Source organism: Mesoplodon densirostris, chromosome 5 (genome assembly GCF_025265405.1).
Source record: "Mesoplodon densirostris isolate mMesDen1 chromosome 5, mMesDen1 primary haplotype, whole genome shotgun sequence".
NCBI classification, from domain to species: Eukaryota; Metazoa; Chordata; class Mammalia; order Artiodactyla; family Ziphiidae; genus Mesoplodon; species Mesoplodon densirostris.
The window spans coordinates 93,354,300-93,373,509 of NC_082665.1; the positions used below are offsets into that span (position 1 = coordinate 93,354,300).

Here is a 19,210-nt window from a genome sequence, read left to right on the forward strand (position 1 = left end):
TGCAATGTCTAATCTGCCATGAATTCCCTCTAGAGCATTTTTCACTTCAGAAATTGTAGCATTATTTCTAGACATTAAATCTGGGTCTTTTAAAATATATTCCATGTTTACTTAACATGCTCAATACCCATAGCTTCTGCACATATTGGATATAATTATAACTCTTTTAATGTCCATGTTTACAAGTTCTTATACTGGTGTCAGTCTGGGGTCAATTTCAATTGATTGATCTTTCTCCTGTTATGGGTCATATTTTCCTGCTTCTTCACGCGCCTGCCTATAGTTTATTGGATTCTGGACATTATGACTTTTGCCTTATTGGTTGTTGAATATATTTGTATTTGTATAGATATTTTTGAGCTTTGTTCTGGGATGCTCAAAAATAGTAACTTAAATAACCATTTAAGTTACTTGGAAACAGTTGATCCTTCATTGCTTGATTTCCAATATCTTGAACCATTTTTTTTTCATTTATTTTGTCTAGTTTTTCTGTTGTTTTAGGAGGAGGGTTAAATCCAGTTCCTGTTAGTTTATCTTCTCCAAAAGTGGAAGTTGAGGATGAGCAGCTTAATAGGATAGCACATGCTTCTGCAACCACTGATTTCCACCTCCCAGAAAAAGGAAGCAAGAAGCCAGAAATCTATTACTATCTGTTATGGGGCCTAATATTGAAAGGATGACCACCTAAATACCATATTATTCTTGGAAAATTTTTGCAAATCTGCATTTTAAGCAATGCAACCCTTTAGGTAAGGCTGTGACTTTCAGAAGTGGCATACAGTGTCTTGAACCCAGTATTCAGAGGCAGGGTGGCAGTAAGAAGGTCTTGGTGGGAGCAGAGAGTGAATCTATAAATCTGTGGCTGGCTCAAAGATCAGGAAGAGCTATCATCTATCTATCATCTATCAGGAAGGTGCTATATCAGGCAAATATTAAACGTTGCCAACTTTGGTTTCAGGCTGTGTTGATTCTTCCAAATGTGGGGCACTGAATTCAGCCATATGCTAAAGTACCTAATATAACTAGTGTTATATATGTGTGTCATGTTCATCACCTTGTGAAGTTATCTCATAAATAATTGGATCTTGTATATTTACCAAATGCTCTAATTTCTTTGTTTTTATAGGTGAAAAGAAAATGTAAATGCATTGAAAAAAGAGCAGACCTGCTGGTTAATATACAGATTTCATTACCTTTAAATTCGTTGAACTGAGCAGATCTCACTCTGGGTGTATGCCTTTTTTAGGATATGAATTTGGACTTTAGTAATTGAGTGGGCTTTGAAACATAGCTTTCTGTCTCATTTTTGTTTCATGATGACTCTACATGGAATGTTCTGCTTCTGAGTTATGTGTCCCGCTTTATCAGGCATTAAGCAGTTGGCCTGAAAAGGTAATACCTGAACCAAAGACATTCAGTCCAATAAAAACAAAACAGATTTGAGTATATGCAATGTCAGTGATTAACTTTACTTTCACACTTCCTTGTGGTTTTTCAAAAGCATCAATCTCTAGGTACATACTGAAGGCAGGTATTTGACCTAACTTAGGTTTCAACCAACAGCAAGCAGAGGCTGGCCTGGCATAAAGACAATATCTAGCAAAAGAGAAAATTTGATTTTTTAAAATATGGTTATTACAATACTTTTAACACTGGTTAATTCCACTCATGGCTTTTAATCAAAGTGCAATATTAAAAGCCACACCTATAATGAACCAAGCATACTATGAGTCACTTTAAATAATATGATCTTTAGTTTTGCCATTATCTTTGCAATGTAGGTAATATAGCCCTTGTTTTAACATAGGAGAAAATTGTGATGGGATCTGGAGCCTGGGAGAGAAGCTGTATGTAAAATACTGCAGGACACCTCTTTGGGAGATTTTTTATTTATTTATTTTTTTTTTTGCAGTACGCGGGCCTCTCACTGTTGTGGCCTCTCCCGTTGTGGAGCACAGGCTCCAGACGTGCAGGCTCAGCGGCCATGGCTCACAGGCCCAGCCGCTCCGCGGCACGTGGGATCTTCCCGGACCGGGACACGAACCCGTGTCCCCTGCATCGGCAGGCGGACTCTTAACCACTGTGCCACCAGGGAAGCCCTGGATCTTTGGGAGGTTTTTGATGCTCCTTTTTAATGGTTACATGCTCCTGACTCAGACATTTCTTAAGAACGTAATTTATTTTATATGATATTTATCTAGATGATATACAGCTTGTAATGTCTGGATGTTTTTTCCTTTGCTGCAGGAGCATGTAACCATCTAATTAGGTGGATATGAGTTGAGAATACAACATTATTCTCCAACACACGACTCCTTAAAGGCTTTTCTAGACCTTTGATATCTTGTATATGTCAGTTAAGAATTTAATATTAAGTCAATTTTTAAAGTTATAAATAAAACTTCAAAAACTGCATCCATAATCCTATCATCCTGATGCAGAATTGTGTTTATTTTTCATAGAGACTTGTAATCTTTTCAGTGATCCTTTCTTAATTTAGTTGTTCATTTTATATGTATTTTGAATGTTTCCTTTGTGTTGTTTTGTGTTTATTTCTGAAGTTCCTTTTTTGTTTTTCTGTTTTATTTATTTATTTATTTATTTATTTATTTATTTATTTAGGCTGTGCCGGGTCTTAGTTGTGGCATGAGGGATCTTTAGTTGTGGTATGCAGACTTTTTTTTTCTTGAAGATTTATTTATTATTTATTTTTGGCTGCGTCAGGTCTTAGTTGCGGCATGCGGGATCTTCCCTTGCAGTGCACAGGCTCTTCATTGTGGTGTGTGGGCTTCTCTAGTTGTGGCATGCAGGTTTTCTCTCTCTAGTTGTGGCACATGAGATCCAGGATGCATGGGCTCTGTAGTTTGTGGCACGCGGGCTCTAGCTGAGGCGTGCAAGCTCAGTAGTTGTGGCACGCAGGCTTAGTTGCCCTGCGGCTTGTGGGATCTTAGTTCCCTGACCAGGGATTGAACCCGCGTCCCCTGCATTGTAAGGCAGATTCTTTACCAGTGGACCACCAGGGACGTCCCATGCGGACTTCTTAGTTGTGGCATGTGGACTTCTTAGTTGCAGCATGTGGACTTCTTTGTTGCAGCATGTGGACTCTTAGTTGTGGCATGTGGGCTTCTTAGTTGCGGCATGCATGCGGGATCTAGTTCCCTGACCAGGAATTGAACCCGGACCCCCTATATTGGGAGTACTGAGTCTTACCACTGGACCACAAGGGAAGTCCCTGAAGTTCCTTTTTGTTAAGATACTCCCAGTCCATTACAGATAGCATTTACTCAATTTTTGTCTCATCTCTTCTTTTTTCTGCAAATAAGGAAATCAGGGGCCATCTTAAAGAAGTGGTTTACCTGAAGTTGCTCAGAAAGTGAGGTTGTTAAGGTTTGGTTTTTTTTAATTCATACTACTGCAGTAAAATCATCCTAACTGCAGAAGCCACTTGAACTGTGGAAGCCATAATTGCTGGGTGTTGAATTTGGTTCAATCTTATACGTTTTTTTGGAAATTTTTGTAGAAATAGGCCATTAGGACATTGAAAGCAGCTAGTGAGTCTAGAGAAAATTGGATTTAGTGTTTAAATGTTTTAAAAATGAAGATGCTTATAAGGCATTCATTGGTATCATTCATGTGTGATATATATATATATATAGAGAGAGAGAGAGAGAGAGACAGACAGACAGAGAGAGAGAGAGAGAGAGAGAGATGGAATGATATAATATTTCTCATTGTTTAGAAAACAATCTGAGGTGAGCTTAAATATATTTGCCAGCATGGACTCAGGTCCCTCATCTGGAAAATTAGAAATGAAGCATTCATTATATTTCAGATTCATTCTGTTCCTAGAATTCTTTGACTGTTTCATTCTTTGGAATTAATTTAGTCAACTGGCTTGTTTTTCTTTTTTTTTAAGCTGGCTTATTTTTCTGACTGGAAGAGTAATTTGCACACTTATTGAAATGTGAAATTTTCATTATTCTTTTTTATGTTGCTTTTCTATTTTTAAACTTTGGCCTGCACTTAAATATACTTCTATAGAAGTGAAAGTTATTCTTTAAAACCTATGTCAAAAAATAGAGTGTAATTATGTGACTTACACTTTCATGTGTGTGGCAAATTGGGAGAAATTTGCATAACTGAGAAAGTGAGTCTGTATAAAAGAATTGCTTTTTTTCTTTGAGGCAAGTTAAAACAGACTTTGCTTTTGGACTGGAATATTACTTTGTTATCGAACTCACTTTTATAAAAATGCTGCACTAAATATTTTTAAATAGCTTTATTGAGATATAATTTATCATTTAAAGTGTACAATTCAGTGGTTTTTAGTATATTTGTGCAGAGACTGTGCAGCTGTCACCACAATCAATTTTACAACATTTTCATCACTCAAAAAAGAAACCCCATGCTCATTAGCAGTTACTCTCTATTTCCCCCAAGCTCCTTCCCCCACTGTCCCCAGACCTAGGTAACCACTTATCTAGCTCTTGTTTCTATAAATTTGCCTAATCTAGACATGATATATAAAGTATTAATAGTTAATCCTTTTTTAATGGTTAATAGTCCGTTGTATGGATACCACATTTTATTTGTCCATTCATCAATTGATAGACATTTGGGTTATTTCTGCTTTGTGGCTATTATGAGTAATGTTTCTATGAACATTTCATTACAACTTTTTGTGTGGACATACGTTTTCATATCTCTTGGATATATATCTAGGGGTGGAATTGCTGGGTCATATGGTAACAAATGTTCAACTTTTTGAGGAACTACCAGACTGTTTTTCAAAGCAGCAACACCATTTTACATTCCCACTAGCAGTGTATGAGGATTCCAGTTTCTCTGCATCCTCACCAACACCTGTTATTATCAGTGTACTTGAGTGTTGATCTAAAAATGGTATATCTGGGACTTCCCGGTGGCACAGTGGATGAGACTCCACGTTCCCAATGCAGGGGGCCTGGGTTCGATCCCTGGTCAGAGAACTAGATCCCACACGCATGCCTCAACTAAGAGTTCGCGTGCCGCAACTAAGAGTTTGTGTGCTGCAACTAAGGAGCCCATATGCCACAACTAAGGATCCCCGGAGCCACAACTAAGGAGCCTGCCTGCCGCAACTAAGACCCAGTGCAACCAAATAAATACTAAATAAATAAATAAATAAAAATGCTATATCTATGCAATCTGGTTGAATCATATTGACCTATTTTTCAACTAGTCTCTTAAGATATCAACAACACTAAGGCAAATATAAAGTTAGTATATGAGAGAACAAATAGCTTTCCTTTATAAATGTAATACTCAGTCAGAAAGTATATTGGAAGAAAAGATTTCATCCATGTAATAACATAAATTTTTTTTGAATCTAGGAAGAAACTTTAAAGAAATGCATAGAAACCATATAAAGAAAACTTAAAAAAAAACCCATAAGTGTACATATAGCTGATTCACTTTGTTGTACAACAGAAACTAACACAATGTTGTAAAGCAATTATAATCCAATAAAGATGTTAAAAAAAACAAAAAAAACAATTGGGTGCGATAAATAAAACCTGAATAATGGGTTAGGGAGAAGGAACATATAAAAAGTAAACTCCCTATAGATCAATCTGTAAAGAGCACAGTTCCCCAAAAAAATTTTAATAGGATTTTTTAAAAACTGGCAATTTCATCTGGAAAAATAAATGCTCAAGAGTAAATGTGGGGATTTCCCTGGTGGTGCAGTGGTTAAAGAGTCCGCCTACCAATGCAGGGGACTCGGGTTCAATCCCTGGTCCGGGAAGATCCCACATGTCGCAGAGCAACTAAGCCATCTGCCACAACTACTGAGCCTGTGCTGTACAGCCTGCAACCCACAACTACTGAGCCTGCGTACCACAACTACTGAAGCCTGCACGCCTAGAGCCCGTGCTCTGCAACAAGAGAAGCCACCGCAATGAGAAGCCCGCACACCACAACGAAGAGTAGCCCCCGCTCGCCGCAACTAGAGAAAGCCTGCACAGCAACGAAGACCCAATGCAGCCAAAAATAAATAAATAAATAAATAAAATTTAAAAAAAGAATAAATGGGAAAATTCTGAAAAAGGAAATATAAAGACGGAAGACTTTTCCTAATTCTTTATATTGAAAAACATCATAATCACAGATATAGAAGTAATAACAACTGAGAAAAAATATTTGCAACATTTACAAAGGATTGCTTATCTCTAATATAAGTCAAAAAGAAATAGATGAAGTATCTACTGAAAAAGGTGCAAATAGCTAATTCATAAATGACAAAAAAGCTCAAGGACCACTAATAATTAAAGAAACAAAGATTTTAAAATAAGACATCAGTTTTCATCTATCAGATTAGAAAATAGTTAAAATTTAATCATTACCTGTAAGGGTTAGGAAAAACACACTGTTGGTTGAGTGTATATGTCATAACCTTTTTGGAGTTACTATCATTCCAAATTTTGAAATAATTGTCAGAATTTTAAATGGGCACACTTTGAGCCAATCATTTCTATTTCTAGGAAATAATCATGAGAAATTATTCAAGCACAAATATTTCAGTTCAAGAATATTTACTATATTATTCACTAATAAATAAGGACTGAAGTACTGATACATGCTACAACTTAGATGAACCTTGAAAACACTCTAAGCAAAAAAAATCTAGACATAAAAGACCACATATTGTGTGATTCCATTTATATGAAATGTCCAGATAAGGCAAATCTATAGAGGCTGAAAATAATCAGTGGTTGCCTAGGTCTGACAGTGGAAGGAGAGGTTGGGGGGAAATGGGGAGTGACTGCTAATTGGAAGGGTTTTTTTTGAGGAGGGGTTATGAAAGTGTTCTAAAATTGATTATGGTAGTAGTTGCACAGCTCTGTGAATACACTAACGACCACTGAACTGTACACTTCAAATGGGTAAATTGAATGCTGTGTGAATTGTATCTCAATAAAGCTGTTATTAAAAATGAGTAGATTATATCTAGCATTTTTTTAAAAATGTGAAACATTACCCCCTCAGAAGAGGGGGTAATGTTTCAGAAGAGGTCGCATTTGTCCTGGGTCTTGTAAGATACACAGAATTTCAAGATTCACCTTGAAAGATGGCAGGAAGGTGTTTGTAACGTAACAAATCACCTCAAAGCCTAGTGGTTTTAAAGAAACCCACCCTTTTATTTTATAGTCTTTTTACACTTCTGTGAGTTGATTGGCTCTGCTGGTCTCACTTGAGGTCTCTCATGCAGTAGCAATTGGATGGCAGCCGGGTCTGGAGTCACGTGGAGGCTCACCTGGGATGCTAGCATAGTAGGTTCTCTTTCTCTGTGTAGTCTCAGGGCTTCTACTCTCAGAGGCAGCTGAACTTCTTACATGGTGACTTAGGGCTCCCAAAAGCACAAAAAGCAAAAGATGCCAGATGTTTATAAGGTGGAAGCCTAGAACTGGCACAGCACCACTCTGTGGCTTTTTCTTAGTTAATATAGTGATAGAGCCAGTCCAACCATCACCACCATCCATCTGCAGAACTTTCTCATCTTCCCAAACTGAGACTCTTTACCCATTAATTTTACCCTATAAAGTTACTCTTTACCCAATCAATCTTCATTCTCCTCTCTCCCCCAGCAAATGGCAACCACCATTCTACCTTGTTTCTGTGAATTTTACTATTCTAGGTACCTTACTGAAGTAGAATCATACAATATTTGTCCTTTAGTAACTGACTTGTTTCAGTTACCATAGTGTCTTCAAGGTTCATTCATGTTGTAGCATGTGTCAAAATTTGCTTCCTCTTTTTTTTTTTTTCTATTTTATATATACTAGTGTGTATCTGTTAATCCCAAACTCCTAATGTATCCCTCACCCACCCCTTCCCCTTTGGTAACCATAAGATTTTTTTTTTTTTTTTTTTTTGGCTTCCTTGTGTGTTCATTGCCACCCGCGCTTTCCTTAGTGGCGGTGAGCGGGGGCAGCTCATCATTGCCGTGTGGGGGCTTCTTATTTTGGTGGCTTCTCGTTGCAGAACATGGGCTCCAGGCATGCGGGCTTCAGTAGTTGTGGCGCACGGGCTTGGTTGCTCTGCGGCATGTGGCATCCTCCCGGACCAGGGGTCGAACCTGTGTCCCCTGCATTGGCAGGTGGATTCTTAACCACTGCGCCACCAGGAAAGCCCCGTAAGATTTTCTATGTCTGTGAGTCTATCTCTGTTTTGTAAATAAGTTCATTTGTATCATTTTTTTAGATTTGATAAATAAGTGATATCATATATTTGTCTTTCTCTGTCTGACTTCACTTAGTGTGATAACCTCTACGTCCATCTATGTTGCTGCAAATGACATTATTTCATTCTTTTTTATGGCTGAGTAATATTCCTTTGTATATACGTATACCACATCTTCTTTATCCATTCTTCTGTCGAGGGACACATAGGTTGCTTCCATATCTTGGGTGTTGTGAATAGTGCTGAAGTGAGCACTAGGGTGCATACATCTTTTTGAATTAGAATTTTCATCTTTTCTAGATATATGCCCAAGAGTGGGATTGCTAGATCATATGATGACTCTATTTTTAGTTTTTTGAGGAACCTCCATACTGTTTTCCATAGTGGCTGTACCAATTTACATTCCTACCAACAGTGTAGGAGGGCTCCCCTTTCTCCACACCCTTTCCAACATTTATTGTTTGTAGACTTTTTGATCATGGCCATTTTGACTGGTGTGAGGTGATACCTCATTGTAGTTTTGATTTGCACTTCCCTGATAGTTAGCAATGCTGAGTGTCTTTTCATTTGCCTGTTGGCCAACAGTATGTCTTCTTTGGAGAAACATCTGTTTAGGTCTTCTGCCCACTTTTTTTTAATATATAAGTTTATTTATTTATTTATTTTTGGCTGCGTTGGGTCTTCATTGCTGCATGTGGGCTTTCTCTAGTTGCAGCGAGTGGAGCCTACTCTTTGTGGTGCACGGGCTTCTCATTGGGGTGGCTTCTCTTGTTGTGGAGTGTGAGCTCTATGCGTGTGGGCTTCAGTAGGTGTGGCACATGGGCTCAGTAGTTGTGGTCCGTGGGGTCTAGAGAGCAGGCTCAGTAGTTGTGGCTCACAGGCTTAGTTGCTCTGCAGCATGTGGGATCTTCCCAGACCAGGGCTCAAACCTGTGTCCCCTGCATTGGCAGGCAGATTCTTAATACTGTGCCACCAGGGAAGTCCCTTCTGCCCATTTTTTGATTGGGTTATTTGTTTTTTTGATATTGAGTTGTATGAGCTGTTTATATACAACTTCCTTTTTAAGACTAAATAATACTTCTTTTGTGTGTACAGTCATCCCTTGGTGTCCACAGGAGATTGGTTCTAGAGCCTCCCAGGGATACCAAAATCTGGTTATGCTCAAATCCCTTAAATAAAATGGTGTAGTATTTGCATGTAACCTACGTACATTCTTCCATATCCTTTAAATCATCTATAGAGTACCTATAATACCTAATACATTATAAATGCTATGCAAATAGTTGCCAGTGCATGGCAAATTCTAGTTTTAGTTTTTTTGAACTTTCTGGAATTTTTTTTTCAAATATTTTTGATCTGAGGTTGATTGAATCCACAGATTCAGAACTTATAGATATGGAAGGCCAACTGTATATACCATGTTTTGTTTATCCATTCATCTGTTGTTGGACACTTGGGTTGCTTCTACATTTTGGCTGTTGTGAATAGTGCTGCTATGAACATGGGTGTACAAATATCTGTTGGAGTCTCTGCTTTTAGTTCTTTGGAAGTATACCCAGAAGTGGAATTGCTGGATAATATGGTAATTATATGTTTTATTTTTTGAGGTTGCTGCATCATTGTACATTCCCACCACCAATGCACAAGGGTTCCAGTTTCTCCATATCCTTGCCAACACTTGTTATTGTCTGTGAGTGTTTGTGTGCGTTTTACAAAACCTTATGGGTTTGAAGTGGTATCTCATTGATTTGCATTTTCCTAATGATTAGTGATGTTGAACCTCTTTTCATGTGCTTATTGGCTATTTGTATATCTTCTTTGGAGAAATATCCTTTGCTCATTTATTTATTTTTGTCGTTGTAGAGTTGTAGGAGTTCTTTACATATTTTGAGTGTTAATCCCTTATCAGATGTATCATTTGCAAATATTTCCTCCAATAGGTTGTCTTTTCACTGTGCTGATAGTGTCCTTTTACACACAAAAGTTTTACATTTTGTTGTGGACCAGTGTATTATTTTTTTTCTTGTGCTTTTGGTATCACATCCAAGAAATTGTTGCCAAACCCAATGTCGTGAAGCTTTCTCCCTGTGTTTTCCCCCAAGAGTTTTGTAGTTTTAGCTCTTGTGTTTAGGTCTTTGATCCATTTTGATTTAATTTTTATTTATTATATAAGATAAAGGTTCAACTTTATTCTTTTGTATATGGTTATGTTTGGATATTTTATAGTGAATTTTTGTTAGTTTATATAGGTTTATAATGGTATTATGATTATATTAAGGAATTTTAATCTAGTGTTATAGGGATTTGCTCAGAATGACATGGTGGAGGAGGATAAGTGAGTGAGTCCACAGGTGAAACAGGATTTTGTAATATGTTTGAAAATTTCCAAAATAAAAAGTTAAAAGAAGAGTTGGGGACTTCCCTGGCGGCACAGTGGATAAGCTTCCGCCTGCTAATGCAGGGGACACAAGTTCGATCCCTGGTCCAGGAGATCCCACATGCCACAGAGCAACTAAGCCTGTGCTCCACAACTACTGAGCCTACACTCTAGTGCCCCCATGCCATAACTACTGAGCCCGCGCTCCACGACTACTGAAGCCTGTGTGCCTAGAGCCCGTGCTCCGCAACAAGAGAAGCCACTGCAAGGAGAAGCCCACACACCACAACGAAGAGTAGCCCCCGCTCACCGCAACTAGAGAAAGCCTGCGCAGAACTGAAGACCCAACGCAGCCAAAAATAAATTAAATGAAAAAAAAAAAGAGTTGGTAGACCTTTAAAAAAAAGAGTTGGTAGACCAGGAGAATGGTGTTTAGAAACCCAGACACAAAATTTCTGTAAGTGGATAACTTTGTTCGATGGTATAGCGAGGTCAACCAGAGTAAAAACAAAACATGCCATTGATTTCAGCAGCTGCTTCCATGACGTTAGATACAGCAGTTTTAGTAGTGTTTGGACTAAAACCTGATAGCAAAATTTTGAGAAATGCTTGGAAGATAGGAACATGGAGAAAGCAGGGTGGGTTCACTCTTGATAGGAAGAAAAGCTATTTCTAATAAGTCTAAAAGATTATAAATCTATGATTTAAAAAATACAAAAGAAAAGTATGAATTCAAAATTCAAAGTCCCTGTCCTTTTTTCTTCTGTTTCTTCTTGCTCACCCCCTCGTTTCAGTCTGTAGTTTACTCTTGAGACTTGTGGCTACAGAATGAATGGCACCCTGGGCAGGAGAGAGGTTTTTGAGAGGGAGACTCAAACATGCCTTTGCCTGAGAAGAGCTAGTGGAAAGAAAGAAAAAATGAAGATGGAACTGGGGAGGACTAGTGGAATAACGCCCAGAGAAGATAAAGGAAAGGAGGGACTCAGTGGCCAAGTTGGAGAAAGGAACGGAGGCACTCATTTCTTTGAGTCAACAGGAAAGGAAATGACCTCACTTTTCTCTCTGAAGTAGTAGACTGAGTTCCCTGCTGAGAGCGACTGAAGTTTGGACAGGGTTGATGGCATCTCTTGGTGTAACCAGTAACCACAAGAATGAGCAAAAGAATGGCAGCGTTGAGGACCCAGCTGAGGCCCAACTATGTTCAAAATGACTTTTTCATTGAGGAATGCCACCATACATGGGGGCGTGCCATCTCACTGATTTCCAGGGATGACTCAGTTCACTGGCTGGTTGACTAACGGAGGTGTTTCTTCCTTGTCCTCTCTGTGTGTAAGTTTACTAAACTAGGCATTTACACTTAAAAGCAATCAAGTAGGACTGCTCTTTAGTCCAGAGTACTTTAGTAGCTATGCTTGTTTTCTGTGAGCCTCTTGAGCAGGCTCTCCGGTGAAGGAAAAATTTGACAAAATGATTAAATAGAGACCGCCTCTGATCATATTGTGGCGATGAAACCATTTTCACTTCCTCTTTTGACGAAACGGGTAACAGAAAACTTACCCCTGGCTGTTAATCATGTTGCAGTGACAATCAAAAAAAGAAAGAAAGAAAAAGAAACCCAGACACATAGTCAGTGGATAACTTTGTTATAACTTTTTTTGCACTGACAATCTAAAATGTGGTCAGGGTAGATTCTGTTAGCTATATTTTGAATGTAAACATCATCAAGAATTAAATGGTTTTATACATTTAAAGTTTGGTATCTGTGAACCTCATGTAATATTTTGTAGAAATAGGAGTGGAAGTTATGTTACCTACTTCAGAGAATAGAATTGTCTGAATAAATATCTCAAGTTTAGTCCTTGTCAAATATTTCTCTGTAAGTATGAATGTGTTTTTCCTCAAGATTTTATGTAGTAGAAGTTGTTTACTGGTCATATGTAGAGGATTTTAAAAGTGAGCTTTACTTTTCCTTTTTATATTTTTTAGGAGACCCATGTACAGTATCGTCTCAGTTGGAGTTAGAAGAAGCCTTTAGGCTTTATGAGCTAAACAAGGATTCTGAACTCTTGATTCATGGTAAATGAGTAGTCATTTCCTACTCTTCTAGAACTATACTTCTTTAAAAACATAACCCTGTATCTTTAACCATTTAAAAACATGGTCCTGATGTCATTTTCTTAATCTGTATCCCTCATTTCTATGTAATTGTCCTTGTTCAGTAGTATCTCAAATGCTAGAGAAGACAAAATCGATCAGCTTCTTATAATCTTAGGAAATTTCTTATTTGTGTATACCTTCTTGGGTATTAAACTGTGATCATCTCAGTGTTTTACAGCAAAGTTTTAGCATAGAATTTAAGAATTGAGAGCCCAGTAGAACCTAAGTCATCCCCTTGCAGTTTTGTAATGTATGCAAATGATGGTTTCCAAAGGTAAGATATCTTAAATGTCCTTTCTTTTGTTTAAGGGTTAACTGTGAAACTATTTATGTAGTAATCATAGACATTAGTGTGTTAAAGGTCAGCAAGCCTGAGAGGTGGGTAGTTGTATAGAAGGAGAGACCTAAACTCAGCCATCATGTAACTGGTACATTGTAAACCTGGGTTGTAAATCTAGGTATTCTCTTTCCAAATCTGTGTTCTTTTCATTCTGCCATGCTACCCCTCAAATTTTTTAGGTCATGTAGAATCCACTTAATATGCTTAATATAATTGCAATACATTGGCAGTATTTCACATAACATTTTTGGGAGCCTTAGGAGACTAGACCTAGGGAACTCTTTACAACTTGAAACAAATATAAATCTCCCCTCAATATAATGACTTATTTCAATACCGTGTTATTATTCCTTTGTATTTTCCTTTACAGTGTGATTTTTTTAAAAAAATAGTTTGATTTTTGTCTCCCTTCAGAATTTGACATAGTGGCTCCCATGGGATTCATACTCTAATTTGTTGAGATCCTGGAAGAATGTTAGAAGTCTTCCTTTGGTCATCTCTGTCTAGAATAAAACTACAGAGAATGTTTAAAGAAATTATTTGTTTTAAGCTTTATTGCTTTTTATGCTATATCAGAGATCTGTTTTCAGAACTTAGCTTATATTTCAACTTTTAAAAATATTCCAGGAACTGTGTTTCCCATACTCTGTGCTCAAAACCATGTCCTTTTTTGTACATCACAGACTACAAAGAGTTGACTAGATGTTTATAAATGTATGATTTCATTATATTCTATCTCTTTATAAAAATGTTTTAAATTAGCATTTTTATAAATCTATAGCTCCTAAGACAAAACTTGTATTTTTGGATTTGGGTACTGTTTTTTTTTTTTTTTTTTTTTTTTTTTTTTTTTGTGGTATGCGGGCCTCTCACTGTTGTGGCCTCTCCCGTTGCGGAGCACAGGCTCCGGATGCGCAGGCCCAGCGGCCATGGCTCACGGGCCCAGCCGCTCCACGGCATATGGGATCCTCCCAGACCGGGGCACGAACCCGTATCCCCTGCATCGGCAGGCGGACTCTCAACCACTGCGCCACCAGGGAGGCCCTGGGTACTGTTTTTAATGTTAATTTATTCCTAAGTTTAGTATACATCTTTAAAAAACTGTAGTGGCTTATGTTTATATTTGTATACACTTTGTAATTTTAATTCTTCATCCTAGCAAATTTGTCACTACAATGAGGATTTAAGGAAGTAGTTAATGATTTCTCTAATGACCAAAAAAAAAATCAATTCGTGATGTAATAGGGATTGGAATGAGTAATTTGAGCTTCTAATGCATTGTTTATGGATGTTCACTTTTGTAAGAATTTCTTTTATTATAGCCTTGGTAAAATGGGTCCCTTCCAAAAATAGTACTGACCATATGTTAAGTATCTTGTGTCAAGAGAGGGTCAGGTTTAAATTTAGATCAATTTATGTGATATTTGAATTTAAAATTATGTGTAATTTGTGTGTTTTAAATATGCTGTATTAATTTTAGTTTGTTGTTTTTCAGTATTCCCTTGTGTACCAGAACGTCCTGGAATGCCTTGTCCAGGAGAAGATAGTGAGTGTTTGTATACTTCATACCTTTGAATAGAGTTATTTATGATACAGTGGCACGAGAGAAATCAGAAATAGAACTTTTAATTCATTTGATTTCTTTTCCATTCTTCAGTCTAATTTAGAGTATATTAGTAAACTGTCTAAAGTCTACTTTTCCCAAATCGAAATGAGGCAGTTTTTATTTTTTTTAATTAAAAAAAACATATTTTTTTATTGGGTTGTGCTGGGTCTTAGTTGCGACAGGCAGGCTCCTTAGTTGCATCTCACCAGCTACTTAGTTGTGGCCTGCAAACTCTTAGTTGCAGCATGCATGTGGTATCTGGTTCCCTGACCAGGGATTGAACCTGAGCCCCCTGCATCGGGAATGCAGAGTCTTAACCACTGCGCCACCAGGAAAGTCCCCAAATGAGGCAGTTTTTAATTACAACTTACTGACATAAATGTCCGTTGTGCATTTGAAAGGAAAATTAAGTTGATTTTAAGTCCTTTCCTGTTTTTTTTTTTAATTAATTAGTTTATTTTTGGCTGCGTTGGGTCTTTGTTGCTGCGCTCAGGCTTTTCTCTAGTTGCAGCGAACAGGGGCTACTCTTCGTTGTGGTGCATAGGCTTCTCATTGCGGTGGCTTCTCTTGTTGCAGAACATGGGCTCTAGGTGCATGGGCTTCAGTAGTTGTGGCACGTGGACTCAGTAGTTGTGGCTCACGGGCTCTAGAGCACAGGCTCAGTAGTTGTGGTGCACAGGCTTAGTTGCTCCGGGGCATGTGGGATCTTCCCGGACCAGGGATCGAACCCGTGTCCCCTGCATTGGCAGACGGATTCTTAACCACTGTGCCACCAGAGATGTCCCCATTTCCTGTTTTTTAATTTTGGAAAATTTCAAACCTATGGAGAAGTTGAAAAAACACAGAAACATTGAAAACAAAGATACCCATATATCTTTACCAAGATTCACCAATTATTAACATTTTCTATGTTTGCTTTATCTCTGTATCTGTACACACACATGCATACGTGTATTTACATAACAAACACTTGTTTTATTTTTATTTTTTTTGTGTGTACCCTTTGAGAGTAAGCTGATATGACACTTTACCTCTAAATACTTTAGCATGCATCCTTAAGAATTGTTATGAAACTTTCTTTTGAATATCTAAGCTAGTGGTTAGCATTAATGAGATGAATTGAAAGAGGCAACTATTTGGTCTGATGGAATTTGAATATGTTTATATGTATATATTCATATATATATATATATGTGTATATGTATATATATTTGATATTACCATATATATACCAAATTTGAATTTAATGTATGGTATAATTTATAGGTTGTAGACATTAGGCAACTCATTTTTATTTTTGGTTTCTATACATATCCATGACTTTAGAAGGAATAGTAGTAAATGTTTTGCTTTGTATTAAGTGAAATAGCTCTAAACTTTTAATTCTGTAACTCTTCGTGCAACTTGGTGAAAAGGAAAAATTAAAGAACTGGGTGTTTGTATATAGTGTTGAATGAGGGCTATGTACTTTATAGGAAGGTGGGGAAATATAAGGCGTAGGTAGGCCTCTGAAGCAGTAGTGAAAAATTTAGGTTTGGATTCAGCTAGGAGCATTTCATTGGGTTTCCAGTGGCAGATGGATTACAGCCAGTGTGGGCTGCCTTCACAGAGGTGTTGGAGAAGCAGCTCTCCTTTGTCCAGGCCAGAGTTTTGGAAAACTTGCCATTATAGCAAATCTTGGTTGCAGAGTCCCATCTGCAAATCTATTATGGGTCTGTAGCACACTTGCCAGATAAAATGTCTTTTCCTACCTTTTCATTGTATTTCGTGCTCACTTTCCCACTGTAAAATTTGCTGGTGGGCATTTTTATACACTCCTCTCCAGTATAATTAATATTACTAAACTAGAGCATGGAGGAAAATTGATAACCATTAAAGTGATCTCTTGGCTCTTTTAATTCCTAGGCAACATTAACATGTTTAAATTTAAGATATATCAGGTTGTAGTTCATGAAAGTTTCTGAAATAAGATGTTCTTTTAGGTTAAGATATTAACAAACTTTCTACTTTGGTTACTCCTAACAGAATAAATAATTAAAAATGAAAGCATATATATTTCAGGTTCTGTATTATGCTGTCTCAGGATTTCTAATTCAGAGTATTTCACCCATTTCTTTCTATCTTAATTTTAAATAGTAGACCCAGTGCTACATTTGCTTTAAAATGAGTTTTGAGGGAATTCGCTGGTGGTCCAGTGGTTAGGACTGCGCGTTTCCACTGCAGGGGGCATGGGTTTGATCCCTGGTCGGGAACTAAGATCCCGCAAGCCACGCGATGCAGCCAAAAAAATAAAATGAGTTTAGAAACCTAATGGAATTTCCGCAGTGATTATTATTACTGTGGGATGACTAATAGACAATATATGTAACAGTGATTGACTTACCCAAAATTACACCGGTGGGCTTGATTTGATCTCATGGAACCTCTTTGTTTAGGGAATTTATTTAGAATAGTTAAAGCTATTAAAAAATATAAAAACCATTGCATAAAAGGTTGTTACGAAGAGAATATTCTTGTGGTTACAAAATGTCCCTTATACGGTATTTACAAAAATGTACCTTTACAAAGAAGAAAACTAACCATCACTGCCTTTAACAGAGTGATTGAACACGTAGTGGGAGTCAACAATCTCACATTTGTATATTTCTTGATGAGATGCAGTAAGAAATATACATCACCTGTGTATTATTTTTGCCAAAAGTATTTAATACTTTTTATCTGGGAATCCTTTTTTTTATCTGGGAAGTGTGTTACAAATCCATAATAGATTTGAGTCTAATGAGGAAACAGACAAATCCAGAATGTAGGTCACGATATAAGACATCTGCCTAGACTCTTTCAACATCATGAAAAGCAAACAACAACAAATAAGATAGACTGAATGTTTTAGCATACATTAAAGAGACAAAAAAGGTATAGTAATGAAATTCAGTGCCTGAATCTTGATTGGATCCTGGAGAGAAAAAGAAAACTATGAAAGACACTTTTCAAGCAAATAGGGAAATTAGCAGATGAAGTGTATATTAGGTGATATTTAATTAATGTTAATTTTCTAAGACACAATAATGGTATTATGGTTAAATAGAATTAGGGGGAGTGTCCTTAATCTCAGGCAATGGATACTTAGGTATTTAACGATGAAGTGTTATGATGTCTGCAATTTATTTTTAAATGATTCAGAAAAAAAAGTGTATGTGTAAATAGAGAAGAAAGCAAATGTGGCAGAATTATAGTAATAGATAAATGTAGGTGAAGGATGGAGATGTTTATTGTTCTATTCTTTCAACTTTTCTGTGGGCTTAAAATTTTTTCAAAATTAAAAGTTAGGGGACAATTAAAAAACAGAAAAGCCTAGTCTCTTGATGACTTTTATTTTTTCACTTTCAGATTTTTATCAATATTTTTTTTTCCTGCAATGAAATATCATGAAAAAAATCACAGACAATTATAAAGTGACTTTATATTCACAGTTGCTCTTTTTTTTTCTTCCTTTCTTTTTTTTAACTTTTAATCTCTCTTCAGAATCCATCTACCGCCGAGGTGCACGCCGCTGGAGAAAGCTTTATTGTGCAAATGGCCACACTTTTCAAGCCAAGCGTTTCAACAGGGTAAACCTTAGTCTGCTGAATATTGATAATTTGAGAAATCTGGGTTTTTCCTCTCTACTGTTATTCCTTTCTAAAGGAGTAAGTAGGGTGACCTAAAATTCCCAGTTTGCCTGGGTTAGTACATCTGTTATCTTGAGGTAATTTTTAATAGCATCTCCTTGACTCATAAAAATGTTCCAGCTTGGATGATTAGTTATATGGTTACCCTAGCTGTAAGAAAGTTGGATTTTTTAAAATATAATTCAAGACAGCCAGAAAATAAGCAAGGTTTATTTTGCAAACCATTTACTGTTGTAAATTTTTTTTAGTTTTCCCTGTTTTAGAAAATGATAATTGCAGAAGACATTTATCTAGCTTTCAGTATGTACCAGGCACTTTTCTGAATGCTTGCCATATAGTGACTCATTTAATCCCTGCAACAACCTTGTGAGAGAGGTACTATGTATTTCCATTTTATAGATGAAGAAACTGAGGTGCAGGATGGTTAGATAACTTGCCCAAGATGACACGGCTAGTAAGTGGCAGAGCCAAGGTTGGAGATCAGTCTGTCTCCAGAAGTCCATGTTTTTAACTACTGTTGATAACTTATCCATTTCTATTCTAGAACTCGTGCTGTGTTCTCAATTCATTAATGTAATAGAAGCCACCACCCGAGGTTCCCAAATTCCTGTTCCCAGTAGCACTGATATTTAAAAAGCTTTGAAGTGAGAAGTCACTTTAGGTGTTGCTCTTTAAGAGAGCAGTGATGACCTAAATGGGAAGGAAATCCAAAAAAGAGGGGATATATGTATATGCATAGCTGATTCATTTTGCTGTACAGTAGAAACTAACACAACTTTGTAAAGCAACTATACTCCTTAATAAAAATTAATTTTAAAAAAAGAGAACAGGGCTTCGGTTTG

The 19,210-nt window shown here is 37.1% G+C and overlaps 1 protein-coding gene across 1 annotated transcript in view; it reads left to right on the top strand.

Moving 5' to 3' along the window:
* The window catches only part of PRKCI (protein kinase C iota), an 82,596-nt gene that overhangs the window by 26,151 nt on the left and 37,235 nt on the right, over positions 1-19,210 (top strand). Inside the window, exons 3-5 of the mRNA XM_060099118.1 lie at positions 12,584-12,673; positions 14,590-14,640; positions 18,223-18,308. Coding sequence (XP_059955101.1) covers positions 12,584-12,673; positions 14,590-14,640; positions 18,223-18,308 — 227 coding nt within the window. The remainder of the gene's footprint in view (positions 1-12,583; positions 12,674-14,589; positions 14,641-18,222; positions 18,309-19,210) is intronic.